This window comes from Schistocerca cancellata, chromosome 3 (genome assembly GCF_023864275.1).
Source record: "Schistocerca cancellata isolate TAMUIC-IGC-003103 chromosome 3, iqSchCanc2.1, whole genome shotgun sequence".
Lineage (NCBI taxonomy): Eukaryota > Metazoa > Arthropoda > Insecta > Orthoptera > Acrididae > Schistocerca > Schistocerca cancellata.
In genome coordinates, this window is record NC_064628.1 from 760,926,184 (window position 1) to 760,947,204 (window position 21,021).

A 21,021-nucleotide genomic window follows, 5' to 3' on the forward strand; every position below is an offset into this window, starting at 1 on the left:
AAATGTTGCTTCATGACGATGAAGATTTTCTGGATCATGTTGTCTTCAGTGATGAATTGACGTTTCACTGTAGTGGACATGTTACCGCTCACAATGTGCGCATCTGGGGCTCACAAAATCCTCACGAGGTGGAACAAATGCAAGAGATTCCCCTAAAGTGACTGTTTTTTGTGCCGTATCCAGGCGGAAAGTTTATGGGCCTTTCTTTTCTGGTGAACCTACTGTAACTGGAACTACTTACCTTGATACACTAGAGCAATGGATCTTCCCTCAATTAGAAGATGAGCCAGAGAACTTCATTTTTCAGCACGATGGTGCGCCACCTCATTGGCATAGCGAAGTACGCGATTGGTTGAACTTCACTGTACCCAAGAGCTGGATAGGCCGCAAGGGGTCCAAAGACATGGCTTGCTTTGCATGGCCTCCATGTTCACCCATCCTAATGCTATGCGATTTTTTCCTTTGGGGCTTCATCAAGGATAATGTGTATGTGTCTCCACTACCTCCTGAATTAAGAAACCAGATTGAAGCGGCTTTTGCTACAATCACTGAAGACACACTTATCAACGTTTGGGATGAACTCAGCTATAGACTTGATGTTTGCCGTGTGACAAATGGTGCTCACATTGAACATTTATAAGGTTCTTGGTAAAACTGTGAGTTGTTCTTCCATTGGACATATCATTTATAACTGTAAGTTTAATATTATAAATATTATAAAGTATTAAAATCCCGATACTCATTTGTAAACACCCTGTAGTAATAGTATTAGTAGAAGTAGAAGTACAGTATAGTATCAGCATCAACATAATCAGCAATGACACTATTAACTAAAGGAGCGAAACAGGAAAGGAACTCACAGTTCAATGCTTGAAGGGGAGCTGCTACTACTGTCTATGTCACTGGATTCTGGCTTGTGTTTGCGTTTCCTTTTAGTACCAAACAGAGCTTCTAAATCACTGCTCTCACTGCCCGATTTGATATCTGAACAAGAATCTGAGTCCACAATACGCTTTCGTTTCTTCTTCCTGTAATAGGACGTAAAACAAATAAATGTTCTAATTAAACTAAAATGCAGCTTCATGTTTTTCATTGAAAATTCTGTTGTATGTTTCATATAAAAAATATCAATATCATACAATTATCAAATATTTCTAACCACAAAAAAGTGTGAAAACTTGAAGAAAATCACACACACACACACACACACGAGAGAGAGAGAGAGAGAGAGAGAGAGAACACTGTTCTCATTGCACAACTTCCAATATTTTAATACAAATATTTCAGATAATCTGGATGAAAGTTCTCATTAACACAGTTTTTGTTTCATTTTATTCCTGTGTGTGGCATCCAGCCTGACAAAAAAAGTGAAGCAACTAATGTCACGGTCAGCTGTCAATGTAACTTTGTGCACATATATACCATTGGCAGGTATGTAAATCACTACAGTTGCAGATGTGTGTGACAGGTAGGGCAGCTACCAAAATACATTCGTGATGTTCATGTTCAGTGTTCAGTGTTGTTCTCAGGACTAGTTCATTATATAAGAGGTATGAACAGTGTTAGACGTGAATGATCACTCTGAAGGACACAGAGGTGCTGCATGCTCATGTGAGGTAGCTTTATCAGCACCCAAGTTTGGAAGAGGCCTCCTTGTGGGTCTCCATTTGACTGGCTGTTTCAATCGTGCAATGTCCAGATTTGTGGGGCATTCTGATTGGACAGCGGCCCAATGTTTGACTGTATAGGAACTTGAGGACAGGTGAACACACTGTCAAGGTTACAGCTGACCATGTCTGACCACCACAGGGAAGGATCACTGTATTGTGCACCAAGCACATCATAACCCTTTCACATCTGCAGCTGTCATCTGGGAACAAGCAATGGACTCCCTGCAACATTCGGTGCTGTCTTGACCATTGGTCAGAGACTAACAACAGCTGGTGTACAGAATTACCATCCCTTGCATAGGCTGCTGTTAACACAACACAACACAAACTGCTGTATTTGGAGTGGTGCTGTAACTGGAAAGCCAAATTGTTGATGAATGGCATCAGAGCGTTCAGCAGCTGATCACAGTTCTGCATTATTCCAAATGACCATGGTCGGCAGGTACACTGGTGATCTGGTGACATGTCCCATTCTTTTGATGTTATGGAGAGGCACAGTGGTGTTACTTGCTGGTGTCATGGTGTGGGGAGGCATCAGGTGTGACTTCAGGTCAGATAGGGTGGTTATTGAGGAAAATCTGGTGGCACAATGGTATATCATTGACATACTATTTCCCCATGTGGTATCTCTAATGCATCAGTATCGTGGAACCATTTTTCAACAGGGCAATGCTCAATAACACATGGTGTTTGTCTATGAACTGTCTGCATGATGTTGAGGTACTTCCATGGCCAGCAAGACAGCCAAATCTGTCCCTGCTAGAACTTGTATGAGACCAGCTCGATGTCAACTAGGTGCTAGTGCCACAATATCAATGACCAGTAACAACAGTTGTGGGTGAACTGCTTCAGAAGAGTATACAATAGCTTTATGGCACCTTTCCCAATCGAATCAGGATGATTCAGGTCACAAGGGGGTACAATATTACACTAATAAGTGGGATCATACTGTCAAGTTCTTTGTAAATTTGAAAAGAAAAAAAGTTAATTGCTGAAATACCACCACACACTCACTCAACATGAAGTTTAATCTCCTCTTACCCTTCACGGTGCTTAACTTTTTTTGTCAGACAGTGTAGTTCCTGAGTTTCATAAATTATCTGAAAAAGTCATTTTAAGAGATTTTAAAATTAATTCTAGATTTAAGTTCAAATGTAGCTCATATGAAAATGGATTCATAACAACTACTGTTTATACAAAAAGGTACCTCGGTAGATAATTTATGTGATCACAACAGCTTCAAGCAACTGGGCTTGAGACATTGCCAAAAATATGCCATGCATATGTTAATAGAAACTGGCCTGAGCTTAGTACATTCTACTGCCTTGCTTTTGACACAGAATAGTTAACACATTCCAAGAAAGTTCTTATGCAAAGTTTTTATATGGCACATGTGGAAAATGTGTATCTACTAAGAGCTGTCAAACCGGGTAACTGCATTTATGAAATTTACAGTTAGTTATCTACAGAATGTGTTGCTATTCCTCTCATTTGACTTTTCTGCTTTACCTCTTTCTGTCAGCATCTTGTGTTGACTTGGATAATTTTATCAGAGAAAGAGATTCATGGAAGAAGTATAACAGGCAGAGTTGTCTTTCAAAACAATAAGAACAAAGTGAGAATTAAATACTAAGGTTGGTGAAATTTGCAACACCAAAGGTACATTCAACTGAAATGTACTTTTCAGCACAGATTAGGATTACACAATTTCTTAACTATGAATAGTTAGTATAATGCAAAGCTCCATCATGTACTGAAATCAGAGCCTTTGAAAGTTATAGTATCAAATATGGCCTAGATATGCCCCTGGAGGACAAGGGGATGAGCATTGACTTGCCAAAATAAGGCATGCTGAGTTGCATGAAAAAGAGGAAGTGCTTAGGGGCTCTAAAACTTTCCTGATCCAGTATTTAATGCTCAGAATGCTTTGAATTGCTGTTATATCACATAAAGCCCCAAAATATCACATTTGGGATTTGGACACTGTGCTGCTCAACAGTGCATGCTGCCAGATTGTCAATTCCGCAACATGTTACATATATGTGGCCACTGTAAGGAACATATCCTTGTTTCAACTCAGTAAATGAGGACTGAGCTGAAGTCATTAGTGCAGGTGATTCTTATACCAAAAAAATATATTTGTTACATATACTGAGAGATATTAATTTCAAGTACTGGTAACATATTGGGTAGGAGGGATGGATGCTCACGTGAAGACAGAGACTTGAAATATGTCCAGAGCTGAATGCAGGAGTTGTACAAAGATAAGAGGGAATGAAAATAAGTTAAAAGTTAATATTATTCCATTAAGGAAAGACACCTAAAAATTGTTCCCCTTGGACTATCACTGTATGACAGGCTGAAAAAGGACTCATCTGAAAATACCACAGTTTGCTACTAAGCACACCAGCAATGACATTCACATATTCATCAATGATTGCAATGGACATGGTTTATAGAATCTGGTGCAGTGGGATGCATGATCCCAGTGCAAGCAGTTGGGGACAGCATTGAACCACTGATAGAGAGAGGCCCCACCCTATACAGTGTTGTATCATTGAACTAACACTGTGGACGAAACATGCAGTCAGTTAAGGTAATGAAAATAAATTGCTATCATCCCACATTATGATCACATTGTGTTTTTTTCTACCCACTTGCCACTACTAAGGCCCTCTCCTATCCACTGGTTCCCCAAAGGTGCCACTCTTGCAGCAGCATGCCTTGTGCAAGCTGCAATGTCAAAGCTTGGCAAACCAATGGGATGAGACCTACCACTTTGCTCTGTTCAATCTGTAACATGCTGATTCACAGTCTTCACACCAATGATGCACAATGGTACTTCCTTTCACATTACCAATATGTTTTATGCTTTTTCACTGATTGAGCTAAGTGTAATATTGATATGAAAGAGGATTGCTCGCACTAAATATTCACTATCTCTCTGTACTTTTAATCACTTATTATTGTACATTGTTCTACACATAATTTGAGTTTGGATTCAGTTGCACAAATCTATCTAGGTGTCACAACTTTTGTAGGCATTTGTGTCTTAACAAAAAGACTTCTTAATAGGGAAAGAGAGAGAAAAGTAAATAAAAAGTTCAAAATCTGTTATTTTCTACTTTTATGCCTTTTTTATACATCAGATTTTCTAAGATTTTTTAAATATCAGCAATATATGAACAGAAATTAATCTCTCTATTCTCTAATCAGTAAGGTTGACTTTAAATTTTTGAGTATTTTAGTGCCCACAACAGTATGTTGTCATCAGGTCAATATGCATGAGGAAAATTTCTTAGCATGGCACTGACACCAATCAACCTTTTTTTTTTTTTTTTTTTTGACAAACACAATACGTTAAGTCAAGTGTCAATTTTCACTGCAGAAGAGCTTTGTATACCCAGCTCTTAAAAAGTACTTGTGTGTTTTCATTCAAACGGATAAAATGGAATAACCTGTTACCATGGCATTCTGAAATGAAAATTCAACCAAAGTTGGCACAAATTATAAATACCATAAGTAAGACGGGGAAGGTTTATTTCATTATCAATAAATGGGAAATGGATAGTTGAATGTGAACATGATGTGGATGAAGATGATGCAAGAAGGTCAACATGTCTGAAAACTCAACACTGCTCTCACAAATGAAAATACTACAAAAGTGCACAATATCATACTGGACTATGTGGTGACTAGGGATGAATAAAATACTTGACGCCACATACACATCACGAAAGAGTATGGTGCTCGTTACATGGGGAAGCAAGATTTGGGTTAAATTTATCGAATGCTTACCACAAGCAAATATCTTGGCAAATCACTATCTCATTTCTACAACAGAACATATGCCCATGTCCACCCACAGTAAAAAAGATGCTAATCATGAAATCAGTTGAATTCTTAGAATCCTAACATCGCTAAGTCAATTAACTCTATCAAAAGGATTATGGTTAATGTTTTCTGGGATACGAAAGGGATTTTCCACATTGATTACCTTGCAAAGAGCAAAACAATAGCTAACAAATGCAGTCCATGTCATTCAATGCAATTCATCAGTTGATAGTGGTGCTTTGGTCATGAAAAGACCATTGTGCAGACTGTTGTAACATCCACCTTGTTCAGCTTATTGCCACTCTCTGACTTTCAATTAAGCTTACATCCAAAGAAACATGACTGTAATGAAGTCCTGTGAAAAAGTTAGGGTGACCATACTATTCATACAGTCCTAGCTAATTCATTGTGAGTTGACTGATGGGAGTGGCATAAATTGCAGAACCCTTTACGATCACTCACATCAGCCACCTGAGTGTCAGCCTGCTGTGTGTTAATAGTAGGTGGATATTATACTTTTCTTCCAGAACAACATTTTAGGGAATTAATCAAATCATTGGGAAAGCACTGGACATAGTACATGAAGCTACAGGGGAGAGAGTTTCAGAACCATGCATTTTTGAAAATACTTCAATGCCAGGTAGAAATTTTCACCTTGCTTTTATGTGTCAATAAGACTGTACAAATACAAAATATATTCTAAGATATCATTAAAGTTACATAAATAGAGGAAAGATACACATTCATTACAGAAAATCAACTGGAGAGATTATTGCAAATAAGCATCATCCTGAATGAATTTCTCATTAGAGCACATGTAATACAGTTATTAGCAGCTACGAGAAATAAATTACTGCAGGCTGGAAAAATATCAATATTAAAATTATTAAGAATAAATTAAAGTTAAAATGAAGATGTATTATGTAGAGGCAAACATAATCACAAAATTCCTTATACACAATAAGAAGAGGAAAAGTACAGGAGATGACTGCAAGATGTTTGCTAAGGTAGTAGGAAGGAGTGACAATGCGTCAATTGTGGATCTATGCATAGGTGAGTAAAAAACAAGTATATTAAAAGATTAAAAGGCTGTGGGGAAAAGGAAGTTGACGAAAACAAAGAACAGGAGATAATGGAAGGTACATGCAAGGCCGGTTCAAGAACATTTTTCCACACAAACAACATATTTGGCACCACCCTCCCCCTCTGTAAACAAATCTTGCACTGGGGTGTTCCTCTCGAACTGGCACTCCAAATGACCACTACTAATTCAGATAAATTCTCTATAGAAATCTTACAGGCGTGGCACCTCTGGACCCTTCTCAGATTGGCGCACCAAGTAACGGCTTGTGTCGCTTGTGCCTTAAACCGGACCTGGGTATATTGGCAGCATTGGGGTAAGCTATAGTGCTGAAAAGACAAAGGATCATTAAGCATATTTAAATATGCTTGTTTGTGGTATGGAACACAATTTGCAATGAAGCATTAAAGAGTAGCCTTCACCAGCATGCATCTCTTTCAGAACAGAGAGAATGTTGCACACACACTGAACATGACTTAGTAATATACTCTGCATTTCTTCTGAACACAATTTGCAATGAAGCAGTAAAGAGTAGCCTCACCAGCGCGCATCACTTTCGGAACACAGAGAATGTTGCAGGCGTACTGAATATGACTTAATAATACACTCTGCATTTCTTTTCTACCTAACATACTCACTCTTGGTAGTATTCCTCATCTTTCTGAAATTTGGGCATGCCAACTGCACAAAATCTCCTTTCATGCTTTTATTGCCTTTTTCCTCTTTTTATGCTCCTTACAAACAATCTGGATACTGGCACAACATAATCTATGGTTGTATCTACATTTTGCTAGTCATGTGTATATTTTTATTTGCTTGTTCCCTATTTTCATCGGTTTTCTTTACTTCTCTTCATTTCACTGACTTTTCTTTCTTACTGCATTAACACCACTCAACAGTTATAGCATTTACTAGCTCTTCTCCTGATAGGTCCTTGTCTACAGGACAACAATATTGGATCTCTGAATTTGCCTTAATGCAAAAAACATAAAGTATTGAACCACATCAGTATTCAACTAGTTACATTGAGATTTTACATTAACTCATTTCCTATATGTATATAACAAAATATGTCTTTCTAAAATAAAAGCCCACTGACAAAGACAAAATTATTGACATGACTAATTTGAGTATAAAGAACATATTTGCATCATGATGGACCACAAATACCATATTATTTGCCAGTCCTTTTCTCAGTGATTATCATTTAACAAAATCCTTATCTTAAATTAATCAACTGATTTCATTGTGACAAATGAATTTGGTTTATCTTTTCAAACTCAATTTTCCATTTTCTGTTTTGCTGTCTAGTTTTTAATACACACTATTTGACATCACCTAATGTGGATGTGAACAGCTCCTGTTCGATTATCCTCCACTTTCTCCAAAATAAAACCACAGCACACACCAAGACTCTACAAAACAACTTTAATACCATTGGGTGTATGTTAAATGTTTCTGTATTGCCATTCTAGCCCGACAGTGAGGTTTATACCTCAAAATGTGTCAAGAAATTTTGTAACTGGTAAGTGATCTCTGTACAACATTTTCATATTTTTGAAACAGTCAAGGTTGATTAACGGTCAATACGGCTTTGAATCAGCTGACCATCTGCTACACATGCCCATACCATAGTCTCTAGTGTAATTAAGTTCTATATTCACCAAGAAGACTAATAAAGTTTTAATTAAAACAGCTACATTTATGCTGACTACTGTTCCCACAGTCTGGATCACTCTGGATCTCTCTTCAGATCCGTTCTATTATTTATTTTCAGCTTCCATAATTGTGCAATGATTGCCAAAATAAATTTCTTATCATCTCACAGTTATTCTTTCTCGTATCACAACAAAGACCTGATCAGTATTGCTTTTTCCTATAGAAAATTTTCCCACTTACCAGTCATTTTAATGTGCAAAATCTGTCACCATTGTTCTGGAACTTAGCAGCGAACCCTATATTTCAAGTTTAGAAAAATCTTCTGTTTGTTATTCTCAGATGAAAAAAAAACCAGCAAACTACATGGGAAGAGGAAAGGAAAAGTATTTGAGATCACAGATCCCCTATTATTAATCTTAACATTTATGTATCCCAAGCGATTAAAATAAAATCAAAAAATACACAAATATGAATATTTACTAAGCAGAAGAAAGGAAGCCAGCCCTCACAGCATTTACTACATCCATGCATGACTCTGAAAGAAACATGATGTCTTACCTTTGGATCAACGGAGTTGCGCCAGATGGGCTACAACGCAAAGCAAAGTGGTTTTCATACAAATAAACCACATAAAACACAGTTACATTTAAGAATAACTAATAAAAATTTGCTAACACAATGTTTAACAAGTTTTCCACCACAATAGGAGTGACTTTTTTCCTACTTTGTCATAATAGTTCAGTCTAAGAAGACCACCACATGAATACATAAAGGACATAGCACTAACTTTTTATCATACATATCCAAGTTTCACATTAAATAGCGTTTCAAGCTACTTTCACAACTTTTTAAAAAAGGGAAAAAACACACACATTTCATTGCATTTCACACATGCATAGAATAACTAAAAAGATCACATGATTTAACAGCATTTGAAGGAACCAGTCTACCATATATGATGCATGAGAATGGTAGTTGTAGCACAGCAAAAGCCACAAAGTCCTATTTCATTCCCTTCTTTAACTACCCCATTTTCAAAAAAGGTGGGCCCTACTCAATCAGGGTCTGAGTGACCTGCAGCAACTCTTTCTCAATCTTCCAAAAGCTCTCTCGCTTTCCTTCCAGAGTAAGGAACAAGCATTTCTGAAACCTAGAAATACTTTAGTGCTGGCCAGCCAACTGTCTCTTTATAAATTGACAGTTTTAGTAAGTGGGTTCTTGTTACAATACAGCATTGCTGGCCATTAAAAATGTTTAACCATGAACACAGTGTAGTAAGTCAAGTACTATTACCACTTTTAACATGATTTTCACAGCTGTTCCCCGTGTTACACCAAATACATAGCTCCAACGACTTCTTAAAATTACTGAATGGCTATCAAATCTGTGCAGCCTCTTCTATAATCAAATCCTAACACAGGTGGTTTATATTCTTGTCTCTCTTACTTGTAGTTTGTGCCCATTCTCCAGCGTATATCATGCCTTCAGCTAATTGTGCTGCACAGCTCACTTTTTAGTGCATGTTCTCAGTGACAGTATAAAAACAGTTTGTGCTACTACTGTGCTCCCAAGGAATATCACACATACCTGGCACACTAAATGCACTGTCTTTAATAGGACTGTATAATTCTCCAGATCTTCAGAGTGGTTCAAAACATTGTTATTCAGCAATACATACAAGCCACAGAAAACAGAGCTGAAGAAATTAGCTGTGGTGGAACAATACCTGGAGAATAGGTACCAACTTGAGCTCTAGCTTGGAGCTGTATAATAATCATGCTAAATTTACCATAAGAACAATGGGTTTCATCGTGGGAACATTTAGTCGGTGCAAAGAGTTAAGAGAAGTTCAACAAACTCAAATGGCAGATGCTACAAGAGGGGCACTCTGCATCACAAAGAAGTTTATTATGGAAATTTCGAGAGAGTATTTTCTGGGAACAGTTGGACAACATATTTCTTCCTCCTACATACACCTCGTGAAATGACCACAACGAGAAAATTTGAGAAATTACAACTATTACACAGGTTTACCAACAATCAATCTTCCCTTGCGCCATTCGCAAGGGATCAGGGAAGGGGGGATCAGTTTCTGGTAACAGAAGTACTCTCCGCCACACACCACCAGGTTGCTTGTGGTGTATTGGTATAGATTTCATAAAAGCCAGGAGGAAAGTTGACAGGCGGGTACTGTGATGACTTAGATATCAAAAGAAATTTAATTTTTTACGTTGGTTTATATCCCACATTCATTTAAGTTAGTGTCAACTTCAACTACTGATTTTGTTTGTTCATATGACCTTTTAAAGCAGTAGTGTTGTGTGTGGTCATTTACATCAATAATTTGTAATCTTGTGCCATCATAAAATTCTTTGTTTGTGAAGATTTAATGTCAGTGGCAATTAATAAAAGGTGGAAATTTAGAGCGAGAGGGAGACGGAGAGGTAGACGGAGACGGAGAGGTAGAGATAGACTGAGACGGATGATATATATATATATATATATATATATATATATATATATAATAGAGGGAAACATTCCACGTGGGAAAAATATATTTAAAAAGAAAGATGACGAGACTTACCCAACAAAAGCGCTGGCAGGTCGATACACACACAAATAAACACAAACATACACACAAAACTCTAGCTTTCGCAACCAACGGTTGCCTCGTCAGGAAAGAGGGAAGGAGAAGGAAAGACAAAAGGATTGGGTTTTAAGGGCGAGGGTAAGGAGTCATTCCAATCCCGGGAGCGGAAAGACTTACCTTAGGGGGAAAAAAGGACAGGTTTACACTCGCGCACACACACACATATCCATCCACACATACACAGACACAAGCAGACATTTGTAAAGGCCTTTACAAATGTCTGCTTGTGTCTGTGTATGTGTGGATGGATATGTGTGTGTGTGCGCGAGTGTAAACCTGTCCTTTTTTCCCCCTAAGGTAAGTCTTTCCGCTCCCGGGATTGGAATGACTCCTTACCCTCGCCCTTAAAACCCAATCCTTTTGTCTTTCCTTCTCCTTCCCTCTTTCCTGACGAGGCAACCGTTGGTTGCGAAAGCTAGAGTTTTGTGTGTATGTTTGTGTTTATTTGTGTGTGTATCGACCTGCCAGCGCTTTTGTTGGGTAAGTCTCGTCATCTTTCTTTTTAAATATATATATATATATATATATATATATATATATATATATATATATATATATATATATATATATATATATATATATATATATATATATATATATATATATATATATATATATATATATGTGTGTGGATGGATATGTGTGTGTGTGCGAGTGTGTACCCGTCCTTTTTTCCCCCTAAGGTAAGTCTTTCCGCTCCCATATAAGAGCTGGCAGGTCGATAGACACACAAACAAACACAAACATACACACAAAATTCTAGCTTTCGCAACCAACGGTTGCCTCGTCAGGAAAGAGGGAAGGAGAAGGAAAGACAAAAGGATATGGGTTTTAAAGGAGAGGGTAAGGAGTCATTCCAATCCTGGGAGCGGAAAGACTTACCTCAGGGGGAAAAAAGGACAGGTATACACTCGCACACACACACATATCCATCCACACATACACAGACACAAGCAGACATATATTTTTCCCACGTGGAATGTTTCCCTCTATTATATATATAGTTATAATAGAAGGAAACATTCCACGAAGGAAAAATATATCTAAAAACAAAGATGATGTGACTTACCAAATGAAAGTGCTGGCAGGTCGACAGACACACAAACGAACACAAACATACACACAAAATTCAAGCTTTCGCAACAAACTGTTGCCTCATCAGGAAAGAGGGAAGGAGAGGGAAAGACGAAAGGATGTGGGTTTTAAGGGAGAGGGTAAGGAGTCATTCCAGTCCCGGGAGCGGAAAGACTTACCTTAGGGGGAAAAAAGGACGGGTACACACTCGCACACACACACACACACATATCCATCCACACACATCCCGGGAGCGGAAAGACTTACCTTAGGGGGAAAAAAGGACGGGTACACACTCGCACACACACACATATCCATCCACACATATATATATATATGAATATAATAGAGGGAAACATTCCACGTGGGAAAAATATATATATATATATATATATATATATATATATATATATAGAGAGAGAGAGAGAGAGAGAGAGAGAGAGAGAGAGACACACACACACACACACACACACACACACACATTCATCCGCACAAAAGAAAAATATACAAACTGAGTAGTCCATGTAAAGATAGGAATGTACATACCAAATATTAACTTAGTCAACATCACAAATAAAGGTGTCTACCTCAAAAGGTATGTGTGAAACTGTATGACGAGCTGCGTTAGCGTAATGGTTAAAGTGAGTGGCTCCTAAGCAATAGGTTCAAACCTTGTTCGGTTATTAATATTTTGTTTATTGCTTAATCAGATTATTATGATGTTTTACTCAGCAGATGTGCTGCTTTTGTAATAAGTAATAAGTTGCTGGCTGCATGGAACAGGGAAAGAAAGGGGGGGGACCTTGAAAAACAGAACACAGATCAATCGAGAAAACAGGAAGTAATTGTGTGAAACTACGAAAAAATAATAAAAAAGGATTTTGCCTTTACACATGTCTGCTTGTGTCTGTATGCCTGATGTCCACGCAGAGCTTCGAGGAATCCTTAGAACCTTAGGCCCTCTACAAAACCTTTCACCTGACTCCATCAACCTCCTGACCCCATCAATACCCCGCGCCCCTACCTTCCACCTACTACCTAAAATTCACAAACCCAATCATCCCGGCCGCCCCATTGTAGCTGGTTACCAAGCCCCGACAGAACGTATCTCTGCCTACATAGATCAACAACTTCAACCCCTCACATGCAGTCTCCCATCCTTCATCAAAGACACCAACCACTTTCTCGAATGCCTGGAATCCTTACCCAATCTGTTATCCCCGGAAACCATCCTTGTAATCATTGATGCCACTTCCTTATACACAAATATCCCGCACATCCTCGCTGCGATGGAGCACTTCCTTTCACACTAATCACCTGCCACCCTACCTAAAACCTCTTTCCTCATTACCTTAGCCAGCTTCATACTCACTCACAACTTCTTCACTTTCAAAGGCCAGACATACTAACAATTAAGGGGAACAGCCATGGGTACCAGGATTGCCCCCCTCGTACGCCAACCTATTTATGGGTCGCTTAGAGGAAGCCTTCTTGGTTACCCATGCCTGCCAATCCAAAGTTTGGTACAGATTTATTGATGACATCTTCATGATCTGGACTCACAGTGAAGAAGAACTCCAGAATTTCCTCTCCAACCTCAACTCCTTTGGTTCGATCAGATTCACCTGGTCCTACTCCAAATCCCATGCCACTTTCCTTGACTTTGTCCTCCATCTATCCAATGGCCAGCTTCACACATCCGTCCACATCAAACCCACCAACAAGCAACAGTACCTCCATTATGACAGCTGCCACCCATTCCATATCAAACGGCCCTTCTCTACAGCCTAGGTCTTCGTGGCAAACGAATCTGCTCCAGTCCTGAATCCCTGAACCATTACACCAACAACCTGAAAACAGCTTTCGCATCCCGCAACTATCCTCCCGACCTGGTACAGAAGCAAATAACCAGAGCCACTTCCTCATTCCCTCAAACCCAGAACCTCCCACAGAAGAACCCCAAAAGTGCCCCACTTGTGACAGGATACTTCCCGGGACTGGATCAGACTCTGAATGTGGCTCTCCAACAGGGATACGATCTCCTCAAATCCTGCCCTGAAATGAGATCCATCCTTCATGAAATCCTCCCCACTCCACCAAGAGTGTCTTTCCGCCGTCCACCTAACCTTCGTAACCTCTTGGTTCATCCCTATGAAATCCCCACACCACCTTCCCTATCCTCTGGCTCCTACCCTTGTAACCGCCCCTGGTGTCAAACCTGTCCCATGCACCCTCCTACCACCACCTGCTCCAGTCCTGTAACCCGGAAGGTGTACACGATCAAAGGCAGAGCCACGTGTGATAGCACCCACGTGATTTACCAACTGACATGCCTACACTGTGAAGCTTTCTATGTGGGAATGACCATCAACAAACTGTCCATTCGCATGAACGGACACAGGCAGACAGTGTTTGTTGGTAATGAGGAACACCCTGTGGCTAAACATGCCTTGGTGCACGGCCAGCACATCTTGGCACAGTGTTACACCGTCCGGGTTATCTGGATACTTCCTACTAACACCAACCTATCAGAACTCCGGAGATGGGAACTTGCCATTCAATATACCCTCTTTTCCCGTTACCCACCAGGTCTCAACCTCCACTAATTTCAAGTTGCCGCCGCTCATACCTCACCTGTCATTCAACAACATCTTTGCCTCTGTACTTCCGCCTCGACTGACATCTCTGCCCAAATTCTTTGCCTTTACATATGTCTGCTTGTGTTTGTATATGTGCAGATGGATATGTGTGTGTATGCGAGTGTATACCTGTCCCTTTTTCCCCCCTAAGGTAAGTCTTTCCGCTCCCGGGATTGGAAGGACTCCTTACCCTCTCCCTTAAAACCCACATCCTTTCGTCTTTCCCTCTCCTTCCCTCTTTCCTGAAGAAGTAACCGTGGGTTGCGAAAGCTTGAAATTTGTGTGTGTGTTTGTGTTTGTTAGTGTGTCTATCAACATACCAACACTTTCGTTTGGTAAGTTACATCATCTTTTGTTTTTATATATGAAAAAATACACAATTTTTGGAACACTGACTCCTATTTGCTTTTCAATTTCTACCCACTCCACAATAAAAGAAATGTTCAAAAACCAGTTTTTAGGGTTTAATATTTTGCCAAAAATGTGTTGTTTAGATACGTCCTTGGATACAACAATAACTGAGAAGGAAATAATGAAAAACCTTAATGAGGATAACTAAATGGAGATTAGACTCCACCCAAATACAAGATTAATGCCATTATCCACAGTGCCCATGCAAGGCAATAATCTGAGGCTAATAATGTATAGAGTTCAATGAAGCGGCTAGTGCAGACACTGCTGAGTGTATTGCACTGTTTCCAGAATCTCAATGCATGGAGGGAAATCACTTCCAAGAAAATCATTGGTCAAAATTCACCAACCAAAAAATTGGCGGTAAACAAGTTCACTCCCCCACACACCCTGAAAGGCTCAGGACTTTTAAACCTTGTTCACATGGCTGAAGCTCTCTAAAGTCTGGTGCAGACTGCTGGAAGTTGATCTTGACACTACACTGACAAGAAAAGGCTATGATGGGATCACAGATTTACTTCAAACTTTTCACACCTTTAGTAGGCCACTGAAACTACAGAATGTGCAAGTAGTAAGGTGCACTACTCTGGCAATTCCAAAAAAGTCACAAGAGAAGTTTTACGCATTTATTATGTGGCTTATGTATCTGGAGCTTCATTAGACAAACGTGTATCAGGCAACGATTCAACTCCCACTCAAACTTAATTATTAATCTATTTTTTCATCACTGGTCTTTTAATTTAATTTAGATGACACCTGTGAAGTAATATAATACAAAAAAAACTGTATTTGCATGAAGTTTTAGTGAACTTCAAGTTATCTGAGAGTCACTATTTTTAATTAAATTTAATTATTACAACAAAACTAATTATAACTATCGACAAGTAAACAAATGCAAAGATTTTTCATGAAAATGTCATGATGTGCAAGTTCCTTATGTATGCAATCTGGTAAGATACCCTAAACTACTTTGCACATCGATGCTTCCAGCTGCAGACACGGAGGCAGGCCCCATTTGGCAGTTAACCTGCGTAAAGGTGAGACATTGCTAATGTAGCAAGTGTGAGTAGTGTAGGTGCAAATTTTTTGAATATCACAGAATTTACACTTGTACTACAAAAATGAAGGTGATTCCTTGTTCTTCAACTACTGCAGATAATGAATGTAATGTCGAGTCAGTGCATAACACAGTTACAAAACGTCTATTAAAAGATGCATTCATGTACTGTGAAACTCTTCTTCAAGAATTGGATCTTCTTGATACAGAGCAATCACCAATGAACTCATTCAGTCTGACATTATTTCCAACAATGAGGATTTTGAACTAGCCAAAAAGGAGGCAAAAGCCGAATACACTCCTTTGGAGATAAAAATAAAAGTAGTAACGCTGGCAAAAGAACATTCCACATGGAGTCTACAAACTCCCCCCAAAAAAGGGCCTCAAAGTTTAAAAGGAAAGGACCATTTCAGGAGACTGGAAGAAAACATAAGAAGTGGAGGACCAGCACTCAATAAATACGCACTAATTGATTCGTGGACCAATGACCAATTTGTGGAGTCTCTCAAAAATCATTAGCAAGTAAGTTACATTTCTGTCAACTTTTCATCTAATTTTTTTTATCTTCAACAACTGTATTTTAACAACATTATGACAATGATATGCAAATTTGATTTTATGTTTCAGGTAACAACAAGGATTTTGCAGCAGTGTGCTTTGGCTGCTGCAGGCCAATTTCAATCCGAGGACTTCATCTTCAAAGCATCCCGTTCATGGAATAAAAAATTGAAACAAGAGCGCAGAATTCAGCAGAAGAAGATGACAAAACATAACAGGGAATCCGTGACTTTGAAAGAAACAATGGAAGCCTCAAGAAAGTTTCAACTGGAGAGGAAGGTACTTGTCCCCAATTTCAACAAAAAATTGGTGATCAATACAGGCTACACAGGTTGCCAGTACCAGTCAACATACAACAGAACTCTCACTGAAAGAAATTCAAAAATTGCGTTTGTTAAAAGGCACTATACGAACAAGGTAACACACTCATACACAGCACAATATGATGATAATGTCTGGTGAATTATTACCACGAGTGCTTTCATGTTTGCAAGAGGCCACAGGAAAGTTTGGACCAAAAGTTGAACAAACTGTTGAGAAATTAATGACAGGCTTTCCAAATATTGTTGTAACTCATTTGAAGTCTAGGAAACTTACCACACAGATCTACAGTTTGTTTTTAACCAGAGTCGTGATTCCTTAGTATACCAACTTGCACAGTTAAAGTCATACTCCGATTTGCCAATCATTCAACATTTATTTCTATTGGCAAGTAAAAGACGTTATCAAGCACCTTTGGAACTTTTCATTTCTGAGTGACAACGAACGAGAAATAGCTTTGTGTGAAGATGCTACACAAATCCATCCATGCTACATCACTAATTTTCAGCACCTATATTTGCCAAAATATTGCGTTACTCATAGTTTGCATCCAAACTATCATAAGTGTTATATCCTAGCCAGTAATGCCAACCGAGCCCGCTGCCAAAAGGTTGGCAGCATCAAAGTCCGGACGCCGTCCACATAAGCAGCACCAGCGAGACAGGAAATCACCGCAAGTCTGCGCGCGCCACCGCTGGCTTCTGGCTTCTTAAGCGCTGGAGTCGCGAGCGCTAGGACAGTTCTGTATTCGCCGCTCAGTTGTATACTCGCCACCGATTTGTGTACTTGCTAGTCAGTTGTGTGTTCATCGCAGCAGAGTTGTTTGTCGTCAGCCAACGCTGACCTAGCCGCTCCGACTCGAACTAGACAGATTTCTGTAGACACGGAGTTCACTACTGTGTTTCTGTATCTTCGTTAATAAAGATAAGTACCGACTTTTATTTAATCAGAGTGTTTGGGTTTTCATCTTCTGTTCACTGTTCCAGCGGACCGGTCGGCCCGCTATTAAAAGTGTGGCGGTGACTTCGTAAGCCGTTTCTACAGCGAAGTGTTTGTCGCTACGAACCCCGCCACAAAAATAAGAAATAGAAATTTTTTCCAAATTTGAATGAAGAGTACTTTCCCATAGAAACTCTGAACATTCCATGTAAATGCGGCAAAGTGTAGTAGATGCCGTTTCGATCTATGTTTTCCGCATCTGTATGAGAAATACCATCTTGCAATGTGTGATGCTGAGAGCACACCTGATGAGTAATTGCACATTACGCTTCTGGTCTAGCATATTGTTATTACTATACTACCGATTGTGAGTAACTTCATTCACATAATTATTTAACGAAGTCTGACTCGATCTTTCCAAGCCTGTCACTCATCCTTGAAAGTTTAATTAAAAATAGTAAATATCAAACAACATCTGGAATTCACTACAACTTCAAGAAAATCTATGAGGCTTTTTTTTTTTCATTATGTTACCTGTCAAATGTCACCTAATTTAAATAATGTGACCAGTGATGAAAAAAATATAGATTAAAAAATAAGTGTTAGTGGGACACGAACATATGTCTCGCCCACAAAACACATACCCTAATCACTTGAGCACAGTGACTTCTTATGGCCAGCACCTTTGCACAAATACATCAGTTGCATAATATAACAATGAAAATAATCAATTTTTGACAATATAATGTAACTGGAAAGATAAAAATATCTACTCACCAAGTGGCAGCAGGAGAACACATTACATAACAGATGCTTAAAACTTCTCTATCAATTTTCTCAGAATTTCCTGAGTAGTACACCTTGCTACTAACACATTATGTTGTTTTAATGGCCTACTAAAGGTGTACAAAGTTTGAAGTAAATATGTAATCCCAATGACATGGCCTCCACTTGTGAGTTATCTTTCAAAAGGATGTTTTGTGCAAATAAACATTAAAAAGATGAAAATTTATTTACTGGGAGAATTTTATTTTTATTTTGGCACAGAAAATTCTAGAGATAAAGAAACTGGAGTATTCATTGTATATAGATTCCCTAGAAGGAAAGAGAGAGAATCTAACACTCTGATGATCTATTGTTTATGACACAAAGAAAAAGTTGAATCTTACAGTATTTGTATAACTGCTGCTCGTAAGGTGAAAAGGTGCATAAAACCTACACTAACATTAGATGTTGTGCTTACATAAAAGGAATCAATCAACATTCAATTAATTTCAATTACTTACTACACATTACAAACTGCTTTGAAATTTTGTTCTGAACCCGTTTAGCAAACTGCTACTTAGTAACAGCAGTTTCTACATTGAACCCAAAACCATGAGGTTCTCACTTTTCTTAATTAAGTGTAGACATTAACATACTTCTTCATTTATTACTACTTCATGACACTTTGATCATTAACAAAAATTTGTTCAATGTGTGCTTGAAATTTGAAATATATGTAGTTCATTGAATATGATTTTTTCCTATGTGTCATTCATAACAAATACATATTGCAGCTGCCTTAGACTCTTCTAATGCAGTAGAAATTACAGATATATTAATGCTGCTTCGCTAATGTATAACAGTCATAAAGTAGTGAAGCTAGTAGACAAAAAGGATCATGGATAGGTAACAATAAGACAAAAATATTCAATAACAATTATTTTTCATAAAAAATGATTCATGCTATCTAAGACTGAAGCTGAGCAACTTCCATGGTTTTAGCATAGCTACCTGTCAGATGAGTCATCTGCCTCTTTCTTCTTTTTTCTTGCATTCCACTTCCTTTCTTCATCACTGGTATCAGTTTCTGAAAGTTTTGCTCTCAACAATTTGTCATTTCGCCACGTGCTCTTTGATTTACTTTCCTAGAACATCCAGGATTTGATACTATAATTGTATATTCAATTTCTAATTGCACTACAGTATTTTTCTGACGAAAAGACATCACAATAATCTATAACTTACATATTGCAGCTGCCTTAGACTCTTCTAATGCAGTAGAAATTACAGATATATTAATGCTGCTTCGCTAATGTCCCAAGTTGGACATGAATAGCTCACAGTGTTATAAATACCTCCATCTACTAATCATTGCTTCTCATTATATTGTATGTTTAAGTAAACACAGGCTGTTAACAACAGCAAACGAGATTATTACATGCCGCAACACTGCACAACAAATAATATCCAACAGTCTACTTATAAATGTGCCTATCTGGTGCTTGATGCCTCTTCTTTGTGATGAGAAGCAATCTATCCCAATTGATACTGTTGTTGTTCCATCTTTTATGATATACCAAAACAATACGAATCACGACAATGCAGTGTCATTGAGGTTGCTACAGTACAGCTATACAACTTATCTTTTAGCATAATGGTACTCAATCCAGACTTTAACAGTCTGCACTCCTCGAGGTAAGGTGGAACGAAAATGGGTGGCAAGGGCTTTTTTTTTTTTTTTTTTTTTTTTTTTGTTGGGTTTAAGGGCGCTCAACTGCTGAGGTCATTAGCGCCCAGTCACTGTTGTTAGAGCACATGGAATCTGGTAAAACTCAAGGGGATGGAGGGGACACCAGAAGGACCTGACAAAGATGCAGACAAAATAAGTAAAAAGATTAAATGTCTTTGGACAAACCGGTTAAAGTTATAAAACGCAGAATACGAGCAGCTGCTCGAGCGTCATCAGCTAAAACATCCGGTAAAGTAGATGGCAGGGACAGGACAACACGAAATTGACTAAAACGGGGACACGACAATAAAACATGGCACACTGTTAATGCCTGACCACAAGGGCACTGCGGGGCTGGGTCACCGGAGAGCAGGTAGCGGTGGCTAAACCGGCAATGCCCAATCCGCAACCTGGTCAGAAGGACCTCCTCGCGCCGAGATGGTCGGGAGGATGTTGTCCAAGCAGTTGGTAGCGGTTTTACTGCCCGGAGCTTGTTTCCTCGGAGGGATGACCAAGCATCCCACCACAACGACACAAGCCTCTTACATACATCCCCACGAACGTCGGATGACGGGACACAATGGGAGGCTGGCTGAGGCAGGAGGACTGCAGCCTTGGCCGCAGCATCCGCAGC

The 21,021-nt window shown here is 38.9% G+C and overlaps 1 protein-coding gene across 2 annotated transcripts in view; it reads right to left on the reverse strand.

Moving 5' to 3' along the window:
• Positions 1-21,021, reverse strand: part of LOC126175787 (transcriptional regulator ATRX homolog) — a 483,984-nt gene that overhangs the window by 286,260 nt on the left and 176,703 nt on the right. Inside the window, exons 14-16 of one of the 2 annotated variants that reach the window (XM_049922764.1) lie at positions 19,670-19,803; positions 8,803-8,832; positions 861-1,028 (exon numbers count right to left, since the gene is read on the reverse strand). In XM_049922764.1, coding sequence (XP_049778721.1) covers positions 861-1,028; positions 8,803-8,832; positions 19,670-19,803 — 332 coding nt within the window. The remainder of the gene's footprint in view (positions 1-860; positions 1,029-8,802; positions 8,833-19,669; positions 19,804-21,021) is intronic. The other variant, XM_049922765.1, reaches the window with a different exon arrangement.